This window comes from Lytechinus variegatus, chromosome 9 (genome assembly GCF_018143015.1).
Source record: "Lytechinus variegatus isolate NC3 chromosome 9, Lvar_3.0, whole genome shotgun sequence".
Taxonomy (NCBI): domain Eukaryota; kingdom Metazoa; phylum Echinodermata; class Echinoidea; order Temnopleuroida; family Toxopneustidae; genus Lytechinus; species Lytechinus variegatus.
In genome coordinates, this window is record NC_054748.1 from 18,392,064 (window position 1) to 18,418,114 (window position 26,051).

Sequence of the window (26,051 nt, forward strand, 5' to 3'; positions counted from 1 at the left end):
ACATAAAGGTGATATTCCCTTCAATTGAATCCAAGTATGAGAATAATTCCTAGAATTTTATGGTTTTATTCATAATTTGCTGCTTTGCTTTGACTTGAATAACATTAGTATTATTTTTCTAAGCTTAACAATGGTTTCCATTAATGGGCATGGTTGAAATTATGGTTTGACCAATGAAGTCATGATCATGGCCAACTCCATACTTTCAATGGAAAATGTACTCCTTGCTTAAATCCTGATTTGAAAGAAAGTCATGTTGTAAACCGTGGTTTAATATCAGTTATTTAAAGAGAAATTCCAGTAGTTGCAGTAAACACTGATTTCATGAGAAAGTCTGTAAAACAAGGCTTAATTGTCAGTATATCATCGAGGATCTAGATCTGGTACAGTTACATTAACTGAACTTTGTGAAATCTTGAAATCTACACTGAAAAATGTTCACACCGAAGATCCCCAACACAGATAAACGCACGTGGGACAATGTATAATTATTGCTTAGGGCGTCGGGCCCGACGCCCTACCCGATTCCTGTGCTTATTTGCTGCTTTCTCAACAATTACACAATTTCTTCCAGAATTCTTTGGCACATGCGTTTTATTTATACAAACAGACACTTTGGTGGTCATTTCATTGGATTCTGTACGAACTCATTTTGATATCGTTACCAAAACTAGCATTTACCTTTAAACCTGGGTATGAGCCAGGTTGTTACACTATAGATTAAGATATTCCATAGTGTTGACTAAACTGTGGTTTAAATTTAGTCCACTTTGATTTAAAAATGCTGGTTTTCAGTGCAAACGGATGGTGACTTTGTACATTGTATGAGAAATTTACCTAGAGAACACAAAAAGCAGCTGTAATATTATATATATTAACTTCATTTATATGTACTAATGTGTAGTTTTATGTATTTGTGACTAGAAAAAGAATATAGACTATATTGACTTATTTATCTGTGAATGTACATAAATGTATGTAAACTTTTTAAGTACAAATATCTTTAGTACAGGACTCCATAGCAGCACAAAATATTTGAATGTGCTGTATGCAATATACTGACCAATGTAATATATGTTATCTATATATTTATAAGAATTAGCGAGATGCGCCATGGATCGATGATAGGGGGTCGTGCATTATTGATTGCAATCATGTTGAAGAAATTTTGTAAATAAGATGAATTTATATATGAAAATGATTGAATTTTGTGTATACTCCGTGCTATATGTATCATTGTAAATTAAGTAGGAAGTGGTAGGCATTTGCAACTCAGAATGGCAAACGTGGCACTCGCAAAAACAAAGAATTTAGAGAGTTCGTTGAAATGTTTTTTTCTTGGTTTATTTCGCAGTTGATCATACTTATATTTCACAAAAAATATTTATCAGTAAAAAATTTCATCAATAGAAAGTTTTTACCTATAAAAAGAATGTCATCATCAAAAGAAAGAAAGTATTCATCAATAAATGGAAAGTTTTCATCAAATAGAAAGTTTTCATAAATCTAAAAAATATCAATATTAAGAAAATTGTCAAAAGAATTTTTTATCAATAGAAAGAAAGTTATCATCACTAGGAAGAAAAAAGAAAGAATGAAAAATATCATCATTAGTGATCAATCAATCTGAAGAAAGTTTTATGAGTAACAAAATTAACACAAGACAATATAACCAATCAAAAGAAAATTACTGCTGCTAAGTACAAAAAAAAAACATTGGATTTGCTTGCCGCAAATGCTTATTGTCCAGTGATTGTTATTTCTTGTGTTGTCAGTTGAAGGTATAAACAGAGACTATGATCTTTCCTCAATCTGGCACTTTACCCTTATTCATCAATGGTTCAAGCACATTTTCAGACATTTTTACCTGTTTTGTACAAAATCTGTAAAAGTTAGCCTATGAAAATTTCCTCTTGTTCACATTCTAGTTACACCGGCACTACACCAGGCGCAGAACCAGCCAAATTAGACATAATAGTCTTGAGAAGCAGACCATTGTGCAAAAACAATTTAGCCCCTGAAATGATAGTGTCTAATAAAGCTGGATCCGCACCTGCTAAACTACCCCATTTTTTGCAATTTTGAATACACACTTTTATTTTGCTAAATCAAATACAGAAAGTTGCAAACTAGTAGGTAAGGACAAATCTGTTTGATATGGCAAAAAACTTGTGCAATAGTTTGTTGGAATGAAATAATACAATGTGCAATAGTAATATGAATTAAATATGAAGCATTGTGTGATCATGAATCAGAAGGATTAATTTACAAATTAGTAAAGGATTCTCCAATGTTTTAAATTTGTATTTCACATGTATCCTTTATCATGTTTCCTAGGTTTAATGACCAAATAGCCGGTGCCCTAGGTAACTCCTTTCTGATTTATACGAGTTAAAGAACACAGATAAGCTGGTCAAATGGCACATTAGTGAGTTGTACATAATGCTTGTGTGACACAACATCTATGTTTCTCTAAAGGCCACCGCACACCTTACGACCCGACTGGTCTATGACTGGCTTGCGACTGAGTGAGGGGAGATCAATCGCAAGGTAGTCATAAGCCTCAACGCCCTACACCTTGCGATCCGACTACCATGCTGTCTGCAACTCACGCATATGCTTTTTATAGCAACCGAGAAAATGGCACTTACTGCAGTGTATGCGCTTTGTATATCATATACGCATCGTGCAACTCTGCTGTCTAATTGGCTAGAAGTTGGATTGAGCTTGCGATTCAGTCATAAGGATTTGATATGTCAAATCCTTATGATTTTCCTTGCAACTAGACCAGTTGGGTCGTAAGGTGTGCGATGCCCTTCTTGGGGTGTGACATGAAAATATGTATGACACAACACATTTTAGTTTGACATGGCGATTATGTTTCCCCATGACATACTTGTATGTGACACGGCATGTACAGTGGTACTCAAGTTAGTGAATCCTACCAGATTATGAATATATTTAAAAGTGCTCAAGTTCTGCCATGTTTTAGATATCTAATAGTGACGTCAGGTGATAAAATAGTACAATCAATAGTTTGTTTCTCTGGGCTCACTGAACATTATAGTGTTGTTGTCTACATTCAAGACTTCAGCATAAAGAAGTACACTTTGTGGTGTGGTTCACTATCTTTCTAGTCCCACTGTATATATCACGACACACGTGTGTATGTCACACAAGGGTAATTAAAACAAAACCTTGATCCTATCTCAAATTAAAAAAAGATATTGAGAAATGTAAAAAAAAGTTTTATTTTATAATTATAACATAAATGGTAACCTTGTCTTTTCTAAGGGTTCTCTTCAAGAATTAAGAGACCGTTTTATAACAATATGTGGTTGCCATAATTCTAAAATACATCTTTTCCAGAGCAGTCCGACATCTATAATTGTTGAAGTTTTTGACTCACATTTATTGTAAAGGGGTCAACTGAGGGTCAAATTAGAACTCAGACCTAGCAAAGTTTCCCGAGCTTATTTTGAATGGCTGCATTCTATCACCTTTACATTCCATGTATGGTAAAGTCACCTTTATCAGTTATGTATTAATCTTGAACATTGAGTATATTTTATTTTGAGGACTTAGTCAATATCATTGTATTGTAAAATGTGATAGTTCGGTCTGGCTAGAAAGAACAGTGTGTACATAGTGTGTCCACAGTTAGTTCATAGTGTGAACACAGTATGTTCATAGTGTATTCAGTGTGAACATAGTACATTCTTTGTGGGTTAATAGTGTGTTCACAGTTATGTTCATAGTGTGTTCACAGTATGTTCATAGTGTGTTCACAGTATGTTTATAGTGTGTTCACAGTATGTTCATAGTGTGAACATAGTACCGGTATGTTCATAGTGTGTTCACAGTATGTTCATAGTGTCTTCAGTGTGAACATAGTACATTCTTTGTGGGTGAATAGTGTGTCCACAGTATGTTCATAGTGTGTCCACAGTATGTTTATAGTGTTTTCAGTGTGAACATAATATGTTCACATTGTGAAACGTGATGCAAATACCATCTCTACACAGTTAACATGTACAAACCCTCATATTTACAGAGTTCACTGTGTAAAAACTATGTAAACACACTTTAAGAGGTGTCCAAAGTGTGAAATATTATTCCTCTTGTTAAATTTGAGCATTTCAACACTACGGACCACATCATCACTGAATCCATGCGCTGTGTCCACTATGTGTGCACCGTTTGTGACATAGGCTGGTATTCTGAAGTCAGGTTTAACTTAGACCATGGTCTACCTCTGTGCTAAAATTATGGAAAGCCAAACATGTCAAAAATTTTCCTTACATCACATGTTTCTATGCTTACTGTGCTCTTTCCTAACTCATGAATGGTGATGAAAGTTATCTTATTTATCTTTCCGAAACAGAATGATTTTAGTGAAAAATGGGCTGATACATTTATATTATATTGTTAGAGATTTATGCAACTATTGGCTGTCCATAGTTAAACCACAACTTTAAACCAGAGTTTAAATTTAACTGGACTTCAGAATACGGGCCACTGTATTCTGGCAGGATACATTCTTGAATTTTGTTGATTTGTTTTGTGTTGATATCAATTACAGAGATTTTCTCATCTAAAAGATCTTCATGTAGTGCTGGGCCCCGTCTTACAAAGAATTACAATTGATCCGATCATTCTCAACTATGGACGGCCAGCAACGTCAACATTTAAAAATGCAAATTTGTTCAAAATATTTTCTAGATATGACATACATTCATACATTTATCATTCTCTTAAAGATTCAGTGTGATTCTCTGTTTTAAGGAGATTGTGCAAATTCCCTGTAGAAAAAATTATGACACTGATGGATTTCCATAGTCACGATGGATTGGATCAATCGTACTCTTTGTAAGACGAGGGCCCTGATTGTGAAAATGAAATAATTTGGAAATACTGATGATAATGATACTACTTGGAACCTATATATCTGGTTCATGCATTTATAAAAAAGAGTTGTTAAATAAGATCCTAGATCATCTTATTTGCATTTTCATATAAATTCCTTTAAATATCATTATAGATCAAATCATTCAGAAAAATTTGTGATATTTAAAGTGTATTTTCATTGATCATTACACAGTACTCGGCGTGTTCAAGTCCACCCGAAGAAATAAGTTGATTTGAATGAAAAGGGGGAAAATCCAACAAGCATAATGCTGAAAATTTCATAAAAATCGCATATAAAATATGAAAGTTATCATATTTTAAAGTTTCACTTAATTTCATAAAATAGTCATATGCATATACCAGTTGGTATGCAAATGAAGGAACTGATGTCATCACTCACTATTTCTTTTGCATTTTATTATGTGAAATATAAAATATAATTTTCTCCCCACTGTCCTGTGATATAAAGTTTTATTCCTCCCTGAACACGTGGAATTAATGATTATTTAATATTTTATAGTACAGTCAAGATGGTCCTATTTGTCAAATCTGTAAAAAAAATGAAATATTGTTTAATTCAAACTATAAAAAAAAAATGAGATACATCATAGATTCTCTCTTTTGCATGTCATTAAATTGTGAAAAATAAGCGAAACTGTCATAACTTTCGTATTTTACATCTGATTTGATAAAATTTTCAGCATTATGCTTGCCTGATTTTTCTCTATTGATTCAAATAAACATTTATCTGATGTGGACTTGACCATAATCTGCCAAAACCTGTCATGTGTTATTTCAATTCAATGCATTAAAAACATCAAAATGATGTTTTAGAGTAAAATTTCTGAAAGACGAATCCTCTGTGAAACACTCCCCAAATCAGCTGACCTTTGAAGATTGAGTGATTTCAAGTTAAGTGTTGACCTTTTGGTGTTGGTGTAAGGTCAATTTTTACACGATTTTAACACAGAACATAAAATGAAGATGGTCCTGAAAAGTCACTCACTCGTTGTTGAGATGTCATAAATGTGATCTGGATCAGATTTTACAAACTCTGAATAAGTTTTGGAGCTGGGGGAAGCAATCCAAATTTCAACACCAACGCCAACACCGGACTTGAATTTGAAATCACTCATTGTTAAATACTTGCAAACATGTCATTTGATGACAATAAAATTCATATCAAATATTGCTATGACATTTAAACTTTGTATGCATTCCCATATAAGTAGGCATATTGATTTATGATGACCATGTATTATTTATAAGTAGAAATTAGACTGTATACCAAAATATTTATTTTTGTGTCATGTACGGATACAAGAAAAAAGAAGTTGCAAGATCAATAAAATAGAGAGACAAACTTTGCTTGTTTGATTTGTAATACTTGTGATACATAACCTCTATCCCCTCTTCTTTGTACACTTATTTTCCTGATTTGGTGTATATTATCAGTATTTTCAAGATTTCCTTCCTGGCTAATTTGATTTATTGATATTTGATTATACGTCAAACGAGTGCCCGTCTGCGTTTTGTTTGCTGCTAATTTTGTTAATATTTCGTATTACATTCAAATCATAATGTGAATCTTAATGCTGTAACATTCTGTACATACGTTATGCACTTTGTAAATATGTTTATTGTTATTCAGGGCCCCATGGAAGACCACTACTTATTGGTGAATGGGCTACCCTGTCAAAATAAAATAAATAAATAAAAATCCCCCTTTTTTTCTTCGTTCCCCCCTTGCCTTCACTAGATATAATCTCCCTAAAAGGACTGTCTCTATCCCCCTCTCCCCTTTGAATCCATTATCGCTATGTTAGGCAAGCCATCAGTATCAACAACCTCTCACTTCAAATTAATTGTGCAGTTTTCCATATTGGTGAACCATTTAGTTCATACATCAGTGACAACAGGATGAAAGCAAAGATTTTTCTTTATGAAAAGATAATTACAAGAATGCTGATCACATGTTTGTTGAGTGTTTAATAAACATTTGTCATCTGACAAACTGTAAGACGACAACTTTCCCTGGTTTTGATGGGCAGAGAAACGAAAGTGACTGACTTTTACTACTGTATAATATAATAAATGTTGGATACAACATCTGACAAGTCAAGTTCTATTATGAAATGCTCCCAAAAGCATAAACTTTATCATGTTGACTAAAGACAACATCCAAGTACAAGGCTATCATAAAATGGCCTCACTTATCAGTAATAGAAGCTCTATATGTCGTGTATCTATGCACAAACGTGAACAAATATGAAATCAAGGATTTGTATGAATAAAGGCAACCGCACACCTTACGACCCGACTGGTCTATGTCTGGCTTGCGACGGAGTGAGTAGAGATGAATCGCAAGTTAGTCATAAGCCTCTACACCGCACACCTTGCGATCCGACTACCATGCTGTAGTAGCAACTGAGAAATGGCGCTTACTGCAGCGTACGCGCATTGTATATCATATACGCGTCGTGCAACTCTGCTTTCTGATTTGCTTGAAGTTGGATTGAGCTTGCGATTCAGTCACAAGGATTCGACATTTCAAATCCTTACGATTTCTTTGCGTCTTGTCAGACCGGTCTGCAACTCTCAAGCTGACAAGAGCTGTGACGTCACATCTTCCCTCACTCAGTCGTAAGCCAATCCTAGACCAGTCAGGTCGTAAGGTGCACGGTGGCTTTAAGTTGTGATAAATAGAGAATAAAAAAAAACATATTTTATGCTTCTGAAGAGTTTAACAGTTTAGTTAAGCACTTTGTCCAAATGCTCAAATATGTGCTGAACCTATCATTGCATCATTACTTTCCAGAAAACCCTGTCAAAGCCCAAAGCTACCACAAAATGTTGATGAAAAGAGACCCTCACTTGATTTAATTATTTGGGTACTCTCATCATTGTCATCCTAGATATATAGTAACTTTGCGATCCTAGAACCAAGAATTCTAGTTGGTGTTTCATACAGGAATTCACAATTGCTGATGTGGTTTACGGTACACCATGTGGAGTGTTATAGGAACAGTGGATAGAAGAAGAGAAGTGGATAGGCGAGAAAGTGGAGATTTGAGAGTAGAGTATTCTTTCTTGAAAATAGTCTTGAAAAGGACTGTAAACCAGAAGGAATGTTGAGTGAGAACAGCTTGAGTAGTAGAGCTGATGAGGAGATGCTGGGTTAAGTCGGCGAGTAGAGATGATGAGTAGTAGAGAGACTCGACGTTTCGGACAGGTCGACTGTCCGTCTTCAGGAGTGAAAGAATACTCTACTCTCAAATGTCCACTTTCTCACCTATCCACTTCTCTTCTTCTATCCACTGTTCCTATAACACTCCACATGGTGTACCGTAAACCACATCAGCGATTGTACATGCCACCATGCAAACCTTCAAACAACATCAGGAATTCACAAGTATGATTTGCCATTATGAATGAAGAGAAGAATTAATTGTGCTAGATGACATGCCCATTGATATGATTATTTATGTCTGGGACCGACCTTTAACATCACCATCCTCTGTATCACATAGCTTGGATTTACAGGCAAACATCACAATTCTTCAAACTGCTGCAAGTTCTTTCAAGTTAGGTAGATATTTTGTGACAGTTTTTTTTCACCAAAGACGATCTAAGTCCCTCAAAATGCTGTTGCTTGATATTGTTCTTACAAGATCTAGAGTATTCTCAGCTACAGATAATAATAATTATAATATGGGCACATTTACCTAGGGAAACCGCTTCAGTTCTGAAACTTCTCCCAGCGGCCATGCTATTATTATTACCCAGCTTCAGCTGGGCTTCCTAGGTGCTCAAGCATTCAAGGAATTTCTTCCTACCGGGTACCCATTCACCTCACCTGGGTCAAGTGCAGCACAATGTTGATAAATTTCTTGCTGAAGGAAATTACACCATGGCTAGAATAAAGGTAAAGGCTGTAGATCTTTTTGCACTGTAATCAAACCTCAAATATATTAGATCTATTGAAAATACTGGATTCCTCATGAATTCCTCCTTCCATTTTCCTCAAGCCTCTATGTGTATTGAGGTTACATCAGCTTGTCCTCTATGGCAATGTCAGAAGTCTAGAGAATACAACTGCGGTTATTCAACTAAATAAGGCTCTAGTCCTCTTGAAATGTGCTGTGCCGCCCTCACTTGACATTCTCCTTACAGCTTCCCGTATGTGTTTAGGCTGTAGAGGGGGTACATCACCCCACTGTTCCATGACGTCCAGAGCATGTTCAACGATCTCTCCGACATACACCTTGGCAATACCTGACATAGCAATCACAACGTTCTGCGACACAGAGCTTCCTGTGATGGACTGCATGAAGCGTTTGATGGCAGCTTTCGGAAACGACGATCGTCGGAACATCTCGTAACGGTTGAGTTGTTCCTCTGAGAAGGCCGAGACAAGAATTCTGTAAAATTAAAATCAAAGATATAATAATATGGTCCATTTACATAGCGCAGCTACTATAATTGCATATACTCTACTGTGCTTAATACTTGGTATCATATTATTACCACGGCTGTAGCTGAGCCGCCATATAGGCGCTAAAGCATTCAAGGAATAAAACCTACCAGGTATCCATTCACCTCACCTGGGTTGAGTGCAGCACAATGTGGATAAATTTCTTGCTGAAGGAAATTATGCCGTGGCAGTGATTCGAACCCAAGTCCCTCTGACTGAAAGATAAGAGTCGTAACCACTAGACCACGACGCCTCCATATCAATATTAGCGGTAAAATAAAACACTCGCTGCCTTTAAGACTTCACAGACTTCACAAATCAGCTTATTGATTCAAATCAGAATTCTTTTAACCTTTACTGAATATGCTTTGTACAGAGATCATCTGGTACCAGTAGGCACTAAGTTAAAGCTTGGCACGAGAACAATGGGCTGATATGATTATAAACATTGATCATAACATGCAATCAATCTTACAAATCAACTATGCTGTTTTGTTACGGGGCCCTGAAAAGCATTAAAACATACAATCTATTGCAGAGGAGGAGTGGGAAAATACTTATCACTCAAGTCTTTTAAATGATTTGGTTTACCTTATGTGAAGCACTACATTTACTAGAATTTATATTAAATTTTGTTACATACATTGTTTGCTTGCCTCTCTTATTCCTATTCCAGGGTTCCCAGCTTTTCAAAATTAGAAAACAAAAAACAAAATTCCCTGATTTTTCCCTGATGAAGTTTAAAAATTTCCTTATAATCATTTAAACCCATTCCCAGTATTGCTAGTTTTCGAAGTTGTTGCAGTGAATTACATCAGTATAAGAACAATAATGTAAAACTAATTAGCATCACCATAACCATTTATTCAATGGGTGTTGTTTTGATATGCAACAAAATATAACAGAGTCTGACTGACTACCATGCTTTCGACTTTTTGGCTGATCAAAATTCCCTGAATTTTCCGTCATTTGAGGTATTTAAAAAAAATTCCCTGATTTTTCCCTGACAGGAAAAAAGTAAAATAATTTTTCCTGATGGGCTGGGAACCCTGTATACTTCATCAGAATGAAACCTATTTATCCTTTTATCATTACATCATGTTCATTTATGTATTATACACACTGAACAGCAAGGATAGCCTTATACCTTGAAACCTATTTATCCTTTTATCATTACATCATGTTCATTTATGTATTATACACACTGAACAGCAAGGATAGCCTTATACCTTGGTCACATTTGATCTACGGCGGCCGTACGGCGAGTCGACAACAACCGTTTTATAAACTTTATTTCAAACCACCTATATAATTGGTACAAGAAAATGTTGAAACGGCTGTTTTCGACTCGCCGTACGGCCGCCGTAGATCAAATGTGACCAAGGTATAAAATGAATTGGCTCAATGAATACAGGTATTGGTCAGTGCTGAGGTGATGAATACCCTTTTTATATTCTTTGCATCCACCTTGATCTTTGTTAACCTTTTTATTCTCCCCTTTGTCATGGATTTGAACAAAAGTATTCATATGATAAAGAATTTAGCGACAGATATATCCATGTCTCAATATTCGCATTAAATGTTACATTTTATTCCAAAATCAGGTCGCAGATCAATCGTAAGGAGTGCAGAGGTGGTTGAAGGCCAAGCATATTAGAAGTACACATTTCAGTGACATTTGTTTTGGAGTTATAACCCTCAATAACTTTCATCTTTATTATTGTGTTGTTTGCAAAATATTTCATTTATTCATGTAAATACAGGAAAATCAGACCCACTTTTGCTCATTTTATGCTTGATTTGGAAAAAATCGAAACAATGGAGAGAATTATTGCTTTTAAACGTAATTTGATGAACGTGCATAAAAAATTGAATATTTTGTTTCCAAAATGAACCATTTATTTGAATTTGTTTGAAATGTATGATATTTTTAAAATTATGATGTATCTGTGCATGTGGTACTTGTGTATAGAATGAGTTGAGAAAAAAATCTTGAAAAAAAAAAGAAAATGTGCAGACAACCTGAGAAGTAAACAATATGCTAGTAGACCATGTGGATACAAACAACTGCACTTACTGCATTTTTTGTCTTTCTTCTGCATCAAGTCTTGCTTTCTTGCGGTAGGCCTCCTTGACTGGATCAACTGGAGCCGCTGGAGTCTCTTCTGAGGGATCCTTGGAGCCTCCTGGAGCATCTTTCTCCTTGTCTCCTGTATCTCTACCGAGGCTCCCTGATTCTCCTTGCTCTCCTTCTGTATTGATTACAAAGGTCACATGTTGGAGACGTTAGTCGCTATTCTGAAGTCGGGTTTAGTTTAAAATCTTGTTAAAAATAAAAAAAATTTGTTCAAAGATGGAGAGCAAAATGTTGCACAACCATATAATAACATTACACATTTAATTCATCAGTTAGTTCGTTTTACAATAAGATCAATTATAACTTTCTGGGAATAATAACTGAATTAGTTTATTCACCATGGATTACATAATGAAAGAGCATGATGAACACGAGAATGATTCAATGTTAATAAATTGTTAATATTTTTGGCTTCCCATAATTTTAAAAGAGTGAGAATAAGTTAAACTATGGGTAGCCAGATGTGACACAATTTTCAGCGGATTTTCAGTTTATCGGCACATTTATCAAAAACTGTCTGGGAATGATAACAACAGTAGTTATCCTGTAATTCAAATCATGAGAAAAGAGCTAAGTAATGTTAGGAAATATAATACATAAAATATTTGTTTACATCATAACCAATGGCTTTCCAATAATTTCAGTATTGACTTATACCATGGCCTAAGTTAAATCAGAGTGCAGATCCTAAGCCACTCTCTATCATTTCACAAGGAAAGATACTCTACTTACTATCCCATTGACTTATTAACTGTTTAGTTGTAGGGCAAAAACACTGGTTATTTAAACACAAAATAATATTCTAAATGGTAGAATTCAGGAGAGGGGGAGTTCAGGAAAATGTTATCACTTTTGGTGGTCAAAATCTACATATTTTTTCCTTGTCAGATTTTTGAAAAAAAAAAATTGACCCTTTTTTCCATTCTACCTCTATGGTCGACTGTTCTTGTCAACAAGAACCACCTGTTTACAAAGAAAGTTCCCCTAAAATACCCCTTTGTGCTTTGTAAACAGCGATTTAAGTCAATTACAGTCTTTATGCAACTACCGTTATAATGGTAGAAATAATAAGACTGAACGCCATAAAAAAAATACAACCAAGCAGATTACCAGAGCTTCTTCCTTGAAAGATTCTAGAATAACCATATCACATCACTTACCAGCACTACCCCCTGACACGCCTTCACCAGCATCTGGTTGCCGTGATGACCCTACATCCTCATGAAGTCTAGGTCTACTAATGGAATCCTCTAGACTACCCCCTATACCACTAAAGAGGGGTAATTGTACACCCCCTGTCTCTTCCTCTCCTTCCTCTTTTCCCTCGTTCAATCCATCTTTGGGTGTTTCTTCTCTCTCCTTTTCATCCTCTTCTTCTTCCTTTCCACTTTCATCATCCAATGTCTCCTAAGATCAGTCATCATGTTAAAAGGAAATTATTAATTTCAATGTAAAAATTTAGAGCTGTCAAGTTGTCAACCTTGTGCAACCACAAAAAAAATCATTGTTATAAAAAAGAATTTCCAAGAAAAAGTTTCCTTTTTTTTATTATGATGTTTATGTAATGCCTCAGCAACTTTGTAAACTCATCGCAATTCGGCTTTGGCTCTATCTATATATTAATCTATCTATTTTTCTATCTATCTATCTATTTATATATCTACATGTATGTATGTATCTTTCTGTCTAATCTATCTATCTATATATTTATATATCTACATGTATGTATGTATCTTTCTGTCTAATCTATCTATCTATATATTTATATATCTACATGTATGTATGTATCTTTCTGTCTAATCTATCTATCTAGGTAATTTGTAAACACAAACCTTAACACAAGACAAATGCCACTTGTGGTAAAAAAATATCAAATGTGTTTAACAGGATGCAATATAACTGCTACCAAAGACAGTGTTTGAATTATATGATATGTGCAAAATGATTCTGGTAGATTTTGGTGATCCAACATTACTTCAAATTTGACTGCAAGACCTACGCTAGTGATTATTAAGATGATGGCAATAACGATAATGATGATCATTATGGTAATGATGGTGATGATAATGGGGATGATGATGATGATGCACAACATTTGTACAGTGCGTCCCAGAATAAACGAAACCGAGATTTAGCGATCATTTATCATAACTTAATCATAAATAGAATAGACAAATGACCTACCAATTGAAAGCTTAGAATCTCCTCTTTCATCTGATATTACTTAGGTTATTTCTTATTCACGCATGAGTGAGCAAAAACAATTTGAAGAAAGGATACCAAAAACTCATTTGGCGGGGGTATCTGGGTTTCAAAAAGAAAACCACATTTCTGAAAAGTTCAATATCTGCTCTTTAATTTGGTACCTAAATTACAGAAAATGGTCAAGAAATAAAAAAGTTCTGGGGTGGTATTCTGAGATCCATTTTATCTCAGATAAAATATTTCATCTCCGTTAAAATCAGTGAGATAAAATGCCCATAAAATCTCTCCAAGTTGGTATTCTGAGAACCATTTTATCTTCATTTTATCTCTGTAAGACACACCTACTTTTTAATCAATATCCAATTAGAAACACGCTTTTATAGCTCTTTCGTGTCAGTCAACCAATGGAAATCCATTCCACAAAGAGGTGTGGCAAAGGGGTGAGATTGCGTCAATTTTTGACTTCAAATACGCTTGCACTATACGCTCGCACGTCTTTACAGAGATTTCTTTTTAACAAAAAGGACAATGCTCTCATCTTTTTTTCGAGGTCTGTATCGCATCTTTTCAAGCATCATTTCAAAGACAAGTCTTATGAAATACTTTCTTATTGTACAGGAATAACGTTAAGGTGTTATTCTTAATAAATGTATAATTTTTCTTCATTTTCATGTCAACATTTGGGGTTAATTCACCAAGAAATATTGGTGAAATCAACGTCGCGGAAATAAAATAGCCCCTTCCCTCTTTTAAGTTTATTTTTTTCTTCAAACTATCTTGGGCGCAAGCACATCATCTGCGTTGCAATACCCAGATACGCGATGCCTTTGTCTACGCAGGCACTGTTTTGTTGCGTATCATTAAAAGTTACGCAAGATAAAATTGTAAATATTATCTGAGAGATAAAATGTCATCTCAGAATACAAATTTCATTTTGAGAGATAAAATAAAATATTTTAAAGATAAAATGACCTCAGAATACCACCCCTGGTCATTTGAAATAAGGCTTGTATTTCCATAATTTCATGAGATAAACGTGTTTTCACCGGTTTCCCAAAGAAGCTTTTGCATGGTGAACAAAAGATTTAATGCATGGCTGATCGTCAACAAAACAGAGTGTCGAGTGAGTTTGAAAGCCAGCCTGGAGAACCTCTTCATTTTATGAAATTATTGAAATTCAAGCCTTATTTCAAATGACCAGAACTTTGTTATTTCTCGACCATTTTCTGTAATTTAGGTATAATAATCTAAGTAATCTAAGTAATATCAAATGAAAGAGAAGATTCTAAGCTTTAAATTGGTAGGTCATTTGTCTATTTTATTTATGATTAAGTAATGATAAATGATCGCTAAATTTTCTGGGACGCACTGTATAATGCCATATATCTGTCAAAGACATTCAAAGGCGCAGTTTGGAGGAGCCAGCCAATCTGGGTCTTGATTTAATTTAAGTTGATAATGACGGTGTAAAAGATAATGATGAACATGAAAATGATGATGATGATGTTAACGAAGATGATGATGATGAAGATGATAATAACAGTGAGAGAAATAGTATCAAGCAATCATAAAAAATCCCCCCCTAGATGTAAAGAGTGTATCTGACCTGTTCTTGCATCTTTGGAGTTGAAGGGCTGGTAGTATTCTCCTGTGAGATCCCATCCACTGATACACTACTAGCAGGAGACAATGGTGGGGAGGATGAGATAGAAAGATTCTCATCATCATCATTGGTCTTAGAACGTTTTACTGGTGGTTCATCATCCTCTTCATCTTGTTCCTCTGTAACAGGTGATGGGAGGAGGGCAAATCATCAAACAATAGTATAACAGACAGCCCACGTTTTATACACCTGGGGGCATTTCATATAAAGTTAATAGTGACTTTCAGAACTGGTGATCCTTTCTTGTAGTAAATGATATTCAACATTAAATTTTCATAAATTAGTGATTATTTAGCACAAAAGAAAGGTTCACCAGCCATTCTTAAAGTCACCCTTAGCTTACAAACAACTTTCTGAAACACCCACCTGCACTGCAATAAAACTTCATATATAACCTAACAGTATGTGACAGTTCCACACATACATAGACAACCAGTGCCGCACAGAATCATTGTTAGCCTAACAGAGCACTAACTGGAAGCCTAGTCCCATCTTTCGGATTGTGAAGTTAAAACATTTATTTCAATGTGTAAGTAATGCACTGTTGTAACATAAGACATCGCTGCCACATTACCAGTTGTAAAAGGGCCTCTGTTAACGCATTGTTAGCGCTAACAGCGTTTCTGTGCGGTCAGTACAGTACGTTTATCTTCAGCATCTTCTTGAAGCAGCACTTGCACTGAAAGGGGCCATCAAACAATAAAACAGTCAGCAAATAGTATAACAGTATGTATTTGGGAGTCACAGTCATTTAAAAAAATATGATTTTGCATAAGTTTTCCTTTATGAGGAAGACAAAGAAACATGGATAAAACCTCCAGCTCAACAAAGTAAGATTTAGAATGTAAATAATGTTTTGTCGATTTCTCAGCAGGATATTAGAGCATTTTAGATTAAATGCCTTGCTCACGGGCATAGGTGCCGCGGCCGGAATTGAACCCCAGAATGTCAATGTGTAGCCAGGCGTCTTAGACCACTCAGCCACGTCACCTCCATAGTTATTTTCAATAACTATCCGAGTTGATTTTTGTTCAAAGTTTGATTTAATAGGGCCATGGGGAAATGCACTCCCTGCCTTACGGGCCTGGAAGCTCTTGTTTCACTCTGGTGTAATCTAAGCCCTATTTTTTGCAGTACTTGACATATTAAAGATAAAACGTTTCCTAGAAAAGGTAACCAGATATATGTTAACTTATATCTTAACTTAATTAACAGCTTTCATACAAAACTTCTTAGCACCTAAGAATATATTTCGGTCGTGGTATTTCTGACTAACCTGTATCTTTAGAATCTTGTCGTTTCTGACTAACCTGTATCTTTAGAATCTTGTCCTTTCTGACTAACCTGTATCTTTAGAATCTTGTCCTTTCTGACTAACCTGTATCTTTAGAATCTTGTCCTTTCTAACCTGTATCTTTAGAATCTTGTCCTTTCTGACTAACCTGTATCTTTATAATCTTGTCGTTTCTGACTAACCTGTATCTTTAGAATCCTGTCGTTTCTGACTAACCTGTATCTTTAGAATCTTGTCATTTCTGACTAACCTGTATCTTTAGAATCTTGTCGTTCTCCAGGGGATGTTGCAGCAATCGCTTCACCATCATCATCTGAAGATGACAGGTCACTAGATGATAGATAGAGGTCATCATAATGTTCCATCTTGGCTGGTGGAGCTGGAGGCTTTATCTCTTCTTCTTCCTCCTCCTCATCATCATCATCCTTTGTCCATTCATAGTCGTCATCTCGGCTGGCCATCTTTACAATCCCAATCTACATTTCAATGAAATCATTACAAGATGCAAAGTGGCATTAGATTAGAGTTTACCTAGACAGGGTACCCAGCTTGTCAAGAAAACTAAATTCCCTGATGAAGTTGAAAAATTCCCTGATAATCATTCAAACCCATTCCCATTTTCACATGTTTTATAAGTTTTTGCAGTGAATTGGATGTATTTTCAGTATAAAAACAATAATGTAAAACTAATTAGTACCACCATAACCAGACATTCCATGGATGTTTTTTTGATATGCAACAAAATATAACAGAGGCTGACTGACTACTGTGCTTTTGACTTTTGGGCCAACCAAAATTCCCTGATTTTTCTCACATTTGAGTAATATTTCCCTGATTTAAGGTATTTTTAAAATCATAATCCATGATTTTTTCCCTGACTGGAAAAAAGATGGAAACCCTGCTAGATCTAATTCAAAGTCTCAATATTCTTCTAATTATCCTAAATTCTTGTTAACACTTTCCATACATCAAATTGGATTCAGATCTAAAAAAAGAACACTAGCAGTGCAAACTCTCACCTTAAACCTCATCTTCAATATACTGACTATTTTAATTCAAAATAACTACTCTAGATCAAGTTGTATTCCCACTAAATATGAATGTCTATATACATACACTGGAATTCACTAAGCAAAATGCTGAAATTTTTTTCAAAATCTAATTACAAATAATAGACTTAAATTGAATAAAGTTAAGCAATATTTAATGAAAACAGTTATATGCATGTCATCAATATTCATTAGGCGGGCTAATACTAGTTTAACATTACCACTTTCTTTTTTCTTATCTTATTTCATGAAATCATAATTATTAATTTTTTCATACTTGTGTGAATGAACGTCTTCCTTATAATATCATAAAATAAGTTGCTGCATTGAAAATTTAGACCTAGACTATATGTATTAAATCAGTTGTCAATCCAATTTGTTTAGTTCTTAGAAGACAAAAATTGAATCAACATAATTATTAGGTGATCTGTCAAATTTGACAGATCACCTCTTATGTTTCTACGAATTTTCTTTTTTATTTATTTCTTTATTCTTTTTATTTATTTTTCTTTTTCCACCCTTTTCTTGTTCCACCAAAATCATCAAAACTATTCAATCAATTTTCATCAAAATATTATCAAATGAGGACAATTATCATGCAATGTGTACGAAACAAGTTTACCGTCAAACGGTCATCGTGACGTCATCTACGCGCCATTTTGTAAAATCACATTATCAACAATATCTCAATTATCAATCATCAAAAATTAACAATATTAACATCAAATTAACTTCAGATCAAGAGTCAACTGTCCGTGTCATCAAAGGTCATTTTACAGGTCACGACGCGCATGTACGCGCGCGTCAAAATTTTAAAATGCTCAAAATCACTTTTTGATCAAAGTAGAGTACGAATCAGGTCATTCTAAGCATTTCAGGAATTTGCGCGCTCACAGGTTTTCGCGCGCGTTTACGCGCGTAACGTCCTTACGCAACGCACAACTGCACTTTATTTTACATCAATGCATTCTTTATGAAATTTCCAATAATTTGATATCTTAACCGACCTTCTACGACCAGTAATAAAGGAATGCGCATCCGTCAAAGTTTGAATTACGCGCGCAAGCGCGCGTTCACAATAGGCCAAAAATGTGCAAAAACATGCTTTTACAAAATTCTGTATAACTCTTCATATAGTCCGTTGACCCCCAAATTTTCTTTTATATTTGGATAGAGTAGGACTTGTAGATGTGATTTCATGTCACATTTGACAATACATTTTATCATAACGTCTTCAAATTGGCGTCAAAACTAACATTTTCAATTTTTGTTTTATGACGTTTCAATAATTTTGCAAATATGACTATAACTCCGTAATCATTGGTCGTTTTTCGCCCGGTTTTCGACATATTGTAGTTGGTTATGTATTCTTCCATATTATGTACATTTTTTATCAATTTGAGCAGGAGATCATCATGAATATTAGCAATGTATAGAAGTATATTATTATGATAAAACTTTCACTTGAAAAATTCAATTTGAGGTTATATTTTATCGTTGCCTTGCAAGTGTATGGCAGTTACTATGGTCTGATGGTAAGTGCTCTGCCTTCTAATGCAAGGGACCCTGGTTCGAAACCCATCAGGATCTATTTTTTTTATTTATGAATTTTTTTCTCATATTGCGTGTAACCCTTACAAGCCAGTTCAGATTTCCATTCTGTGCATGATAAGAAGAAGTTCATTCGTACTAAAATGACATGATTGTTTTATATTTAATGAGACATTAGTAACAACCCTGATGTCTTGATTATTCTTTTGAATTGTGTGTTTCATTACATACATGCAAACAACAATGCGTGCACTAGCAACTGGCATGTCACAGTTGGCCAAGTATTGTTAAATGAACATGCTAACGCATTCCAAGAAGAAATGCAACTAATACCTCCTTCAGTGTTCATTGCTTTGCGATTCTATTCACCTGGTCTATGCAATTTCTCAATCCTACTATGTAAGGTATTCTGGCATATCTTGCAATGAAATCTACCTATCATTATATAAGAAATGAAAAGTCCTTTGGATCTTGATTTAAATTTTTCAAAACTGGATTCAACATTTATTTCTAGCGTTTCGTCAACACTGTGCTCACTAATTCGTGTCGTCACTTGCAAAATTGGAATTTACATTTCTTAGAATAAGAAGATCTGTTTATACAACCTTCTTTTTCAGTGTCGTTCAACAGTATTCAACATGTCTTTTCATGAATAAAACTACCCTATCATCATTATGGTCATATTGATCTGCATTGACATATCATGATAACAAAATTAGATCGTGATCATGATCATAAGATTCACAGACAGATCACCTAATTCGTCCGTAAGACGAATTAAAATTCTAGTTTTGTAATTAAAATACAAAAGAAAGGTGGGGATCATAGGGGATGTGACATCATATTGCTCATTGAATATTCATGAAGACATGCATAGAACTGTTTCACCAGATTAATGTACATCTTTAAAATGTTATAACTTTTTTATTATTTGTTCGATTTTGATCAAATTTTCAGTGTTTTTTTTTCTCTGATTTTTATCTATCTGGGGAGCGTTTCATAAACAAGTGGAATGCCTCTGGCCGTCTCACCTGCATCACGCGGTTCAATATAGCAGCAGTGCACACTTTGAATACTACTCTAACTCGCACAAGATGTTCAGTGATACATGGTTACTCTTATTTCCCTTTTTTATGAACTAGACCAATAAACTTACAGAGATATGATGGTTATTCAACAAAAAACCCCAACATGGCCAAAGTTCATTGACCTTACATGACCTTTGACCTTGATCATGTGACCTGAAACTCGAACAGGATGTTCAGTGATACTTGATTACTCTTATGTACAAGTTTCATGAATCAGATCCATAAACTTTCAAAGTTATGATGGTAATTCAACAGATACACCCAATTCGGCCAAAGTTCATTGACCTTGGTCATGTGACCTGAAACGCGCACAGGATGTTCAGTGATACTTGATTACTCTAATGTCCAAGTTTAACGAACTAGACCAATAAACTTTCAAAGTTATGTTGGTAATTCAACAGATACCCCCGATTCGGCCAAAGTTCATTGACCCTAAATGACCTTTGACCTTAATCATGAGACCTGAAACTTGCACAAAATTTTCAGTGATGCTTGATTACTATTATGTCCAAGTTTCATGAATCAGATCCATAAACTTTCAAAGTTATGATGGGAATTCAACAGATATCCCCAATTCGGCCAAAGTTCATTGACCCTAAATGACCTTTGACCTTGGTCATGGGACGTGAAACTCATGCAGGATGTTCAGTGATACATGTACTTGATTAACCTTGTGTCCAAGTTTCATGAACTAGGTCCATATATTTTCAAAGTTATGATGACATTTCAAACTTAACCTCAGGTTAAGATTTTGATGTTGATTCCTCCAACATGGTCTAAGTTCATTGACCCTAAATGACCTTTGACCTTGATCATGTGACATGAAACTCTAATAGGATGTTCAGTAATACTTGATTAACCTTATGGCCAAGTTTTATTAACAAGGTCCATATACTTTCTAAGTTATGACGTCATTTCAAAAAATTAACCTCAGGTTAAGATTTGATGTTGACGCCGCTGCAGTCGGAAAAGCGGCGCCTATAGTCTCACTCTGCTTCGCAGGTGAGACAAAAATGTTTGATAGACAAATTGTCAGATCTGACATCTTTACTTGATTTTGATTGGCTAAGAGGCACGGTCCTATGGTAACTGTCAGATAAAACATGACTTGTTGGATAAAACCTCCAACAAGTCCTTAATTTCCATGACACACTCCTCAGTACCAACCGCGTACCTAGGATTTAATTTTGGAGGGGGCGGTAATTGCACATGAAGCATGCTTACACTTACAGAGCGCACAAAGCATGCTCTCTAGGGGGGGGATGCAGGGATGGGGGAGTTTCCCCCCTCCCTTACGAAGCGCGAAGTTTTTGATATCTCATCAAATTCAAATCAAAAGTCATCTCTTGCATCTTTAAGTCTTTAACACCCTATCAACTCGAATTCAATTGATTTGCTGTGATAAAAAACTTGTTTTCAAAAAAAAATTATGAGCCCCCATAAATGGGAAAAGATTGACGAATTTGAAATACATGTAATTCAAGCTAAACCTTTAGAAAAATTGAGAACGAGAGGTATAAAATACCTTCTTTTGTCACATCAGATATATTATAGCCACATTAAATTTCTTCAACTTGCAAAAACCAGAATAGAAGACGAGTATTTGCAGGGAGAAAATATTCCTTCCCGAGAATGGCGCTGAAGCTCTGAATTTTACAAATTTCTCTGAAACCTTAACCTGCTCTAATTTGTTATATTTCTTAGAATACATGTATAAATATGAATCGATTACAGAGATGATGCAAGCTAGAAGACAGACTTTTCCTTTCCCAAGCACACAAAGCATGGAAACCTTTTGATTTATTTTGGAAGAACTGGCGCAAAACAAGAGAGATGGATGTGCAGCAATATAGAAAAGAAGCTTCATCGTACAAACTTTTGCATAGAGCACGGCACGAATTTAATGCCTCCCGATTTATGCAGATACTTTGACAAAAAATGCTTGCTGAAAAGCTGAAGAAATAGCATTTGGGGACTCGATCGGAGAGAGTGACGGTAACAGTTTACAGAAGAGCCGAAGTTTTGTGGAATGACATATGTCTCATTTAGTTTTTTACTCTTTTGACACAAAAAATAAAGAAAAAACAACAAAATCATACCCTTCTTCTTTTTTCGTAATTTCCCCTTTCTTTTAGTTTTCATTTGGTGGGCATTTTTTTTCTTAGGGGTGGAATGACCGCCGCAATCACCTCCCCCCCAGGCTACGCCTACGCGCCTGCCGCACGAACATGAAACATCGCGTAAACAAATTACCTTAATTCTTATCTTCACTAATTAACTCAAGAAGGAGTTTTCCCATCTAACATGTAGACTTCATTGGGTACGCTAGACAGCTGGCAGCCGTCTGTTTCGAGTTTTTTAACATTTTTTTTTTATTTCTCCTCGTACACAGACGGCTCGCTATCGTGCACGCACCATTAGGGGACTTGCAATGCAAAATCCCCCCGTCGGGGCTCAATTTTTGTCTAAATGAATAAAAAAATTGACAATTATTGTGACCAAAATGCAAATTAATATTCCCTCTTGGCATTAACTGCCAAAAAACGGAGAAAAATCAACTTAAAAGGAACAAAAACAGTGACTTACCTCGGTTGTCACGCAAATTCACTTCCCCGTTTTGTCCGATCGCGATCTTAAGTACATAAACATATGGCCATTGTCATTGAGTCCCTGTACGGATCGCGCTAGAACTTCGGTCTCTGTATTTGGTGAGTGAAGCCAACGGAGTTCAGCTGAACAACCAACATAACAGAGACCGAAGCTTTTGGTCTATGGTATGGGTACGCAAGCTTCACCCAGGAAGTGAGGAACCAGCTCCAGCGCGGCCAGCGCAGATGCAGAGCACCCAGTTGCGCTTGCCTGAAAGTCCAACAAAAAACTCGCTTCGCTACGGTCCCACACCTTGCAATTCACGTCACTGATGAGTCTTCATTCAACTTCTACACAATTGCATATGATAAAAACATATTAATATGCATGACTTATGGCACTGATATGGAAGAGTAAAATAATCGACACGATACTATTGTATATCATCAATTCAAATCAATAACATTACATGTACAATGATAACAGTGAATGGGTAAAAAATTAAAATGAACCTACATTTCACGTCCGCTGTCAACTCAGTAGATCAGTCACAAAGCGCCAGGGCCAGGGAGCCGCACTGTGATATATCCGCGCCGCGCCCGCAGCGCGCTAGCATAGCGGGCGAGTCGGAGCTCCTATAGGCCCTAGCCCTGGGTTAACCCGATCGATTATGCACCGCAGCAGGGGGCGGGCGGCAGCCAGGGGAGTTGCCGGGGGGGGGGGGGTTAACGAATGATCATATATTGTTTTTATTGTTACTTTTCTCAACAAGCTTCATACGGTATCACTATTTCTTTAGTAGTCTGATTAATTATGAAATTATACTGTGTCATTGTTGGCATTGTTCCTCATCATTTTCATCATCAAATTTTGGTTGTTTTGAATTTAATACGATTAACTAATTTCTGCTTATTTCCGAATTCCGAGTCTTGAAATTGAAAAATATTTGCCCTTTGCAGCCTTTATATTATTTAGGGATGGGTTGGGGGGCAGGCTGCATCGCAGACTCTTCTTACCACCTGTGCATGATAATTATCCTCATTTTGAGGGTTTGAGCCCCGGGTTTGAGCCTATAGTATATAATTTTATATATTTAAAAATCGTGTATAGTAAATAATTTTACCTATGCTATAAGAGGTCAGTTATTTATTTGAATATGTATCAAATATGTTTTAGGATTCAACATATTATAGCTGTTAACGATAATTTTTCAAGAATGTGACCCCCGGATGTGACTTAGTATTCTATATCTGCAAGGGCGGCCCATCTTTCTCTCTGTATTTCGTATTTATATTTATTTATATATTACATATTGGATTTGAATTTACAGTTTTTCACTGTAATTGTCCATATGTTGATCAATAAATTTTGAAACTTGAAACTATATCAAAAGGATGAATGAATGAATAGATGAATGATTATATATGAATTATAGGTAAGAGGCCAGTACGTCCAATAAAACTGGAAAAATGTATTTATCAATTCATAATATTAATTTCATAATTATGCTGCAATCATGCCAACTAATTCATTCTTCATATTGGCAATATAGGTGTCTGCATGTAATAAAAGAATTCATACACATGTATATAGGCCTATATATATATATACATATATATATATACACCCCCCCCCCACCACCACTTCAAGTTCACATTTCTTTCCACAGTATACCATAATACAATACATGTATTCGCAGTATCAACAAGAGTCAGAACAAAACCCCGGGGGGGGGGGGCCACTTACATTGACGAGTGGATACCATGCGCGACCAAAAAATCACGTAAAAAGGATGTCTTTTTCACGATAGGGCACGTTACGTACGTAACGTGATAAGGGTGTCAAAAACACAAAAATATTGAAAAAAGGGTATCTATTTTGCTAGGAAAATTACGTGTTTAGGGTTGAATTTGCGGGAATGATAAAACAAATTTAAAATATTTTATAAAGGATGTCCATTTTGCCCCAACACTTCGTGTTTAGAGCCCGGGGGGGGGGGGCACTTACATTGACGAGTGGATACCATGCGCGACCAAAAAAACACGTAAAAAGGATGTCCTTTTCACGATAGGGCACGTTACGTACGTAACGTGAAAAGGGTGTCAAAAACACAAAAATAATGAAAAAAGGGTATCTATTTCGCTAGGAAAATTACGTGTTTAGGGTCGAATTTACGGAGATGATAAAACAAAATTAAAATGTTTTATAAAGGATGTCATTTTTGCCCCAACACTACGTGTTTAGAGTCCTATTTGCGGGAGGTGTAGAAGGTGGGGTCGTACTAAACCAAATAAGGTAAAGCCGACAACCAAAGGACCCGTAACAATAAAACATTCCTGTACTTGTTTAGGGGTTCATTTCAGGGAATATTTGCCAAGAGTATCGTTTTTGTCTCCAATACTTGTTAAGGGTAGGGTTTCACACGCCAATACTTGTTAAGGGGTGCATTTTCAGAATATGGAAATTACGTGTTTAGGGTACAAGTTTTCGAGACCCCATGGTCGCGCATGGTATCCACTCGTGAATGGAAGTGGCCCCCCCCCCGGGGTTTAGAGTCCGATTTGCACGAGATGTAGAAGGTGGGGTCGTACTAAACCAAATATGGTAAAGCCGACGACCGAAGGACCCGTAACAATAAAACATTCCTGTACTTGTTTAGGGGTTCATTTCAGGGAATATTTGCCAAGAGTATCGTTTTGTTTAATTCCAATACTTGTTAAGGGTAGGGTTTCACACGCCAATACTTGTTAAGGGGTGCATTTTCAGAATATGGAAATTACGTGTTTAGGGTGCTTTTCGAGACCCCATGGTCGCGCATGGTATCCACTCGTGAATGGAAGTGGCCCCCCGGGACAAAAACTTATCAAATATCAGATATATGGGCCCGTATATGGGAAAGAGACTGTCTGTATAAAGACAAAGCTAGTCAAACCTAGATGATCTGCATATGTAACAAAAATGTATACCGGTTGGCAACTCGGCAGAAAAACAGCCAGACTTACAGATAAAACACAAATAGTCACTATTTTGTCAATATCCACTCCTAGTTTTTCATTATTTGTTTCTGTCTTTTCATAGTCATTAAAAAATCTA

At 35.7% G+C, this 26,051-nt stretch overlaps 1 protein-coding gene across 1 annotated transcript; it reads right to left on the bottom strand.

Annotated features, from left to right (window-relative positions):
* Nucleotides 1–8,863: 8,863 nt before the first annotated feature.
* On the bottom strand, nt 8,864–23,524 carry LOC121421332 (transcription initiation factor TFIID subunit 11-like). Its single transcript, XM_041616016.1, has 6 exons — nt 23,475–23,524; nt 16,932–17,157; nt 15,331–15,506; nt 12,680–12,926; nt 11,460–11,634; nt 8,864–9,329 (listed from the first exon to the last, which is right to left on the bottom strand). Exons 2-6 carry the CDS (start codon nt 17,140–17,142, stop codon nt 9,014–9,016), a joined length of 1,125 nt encoding a protein of 374 aa, XP_041471950.1. The 5' UTR covers nt 17,143–17,157; nt 23,475–23,524; the 3' UTR covers nt 8,864–9,013.
* Nucleotides 23,525–26,051: the final 2,527 nt, after the last annotated feature.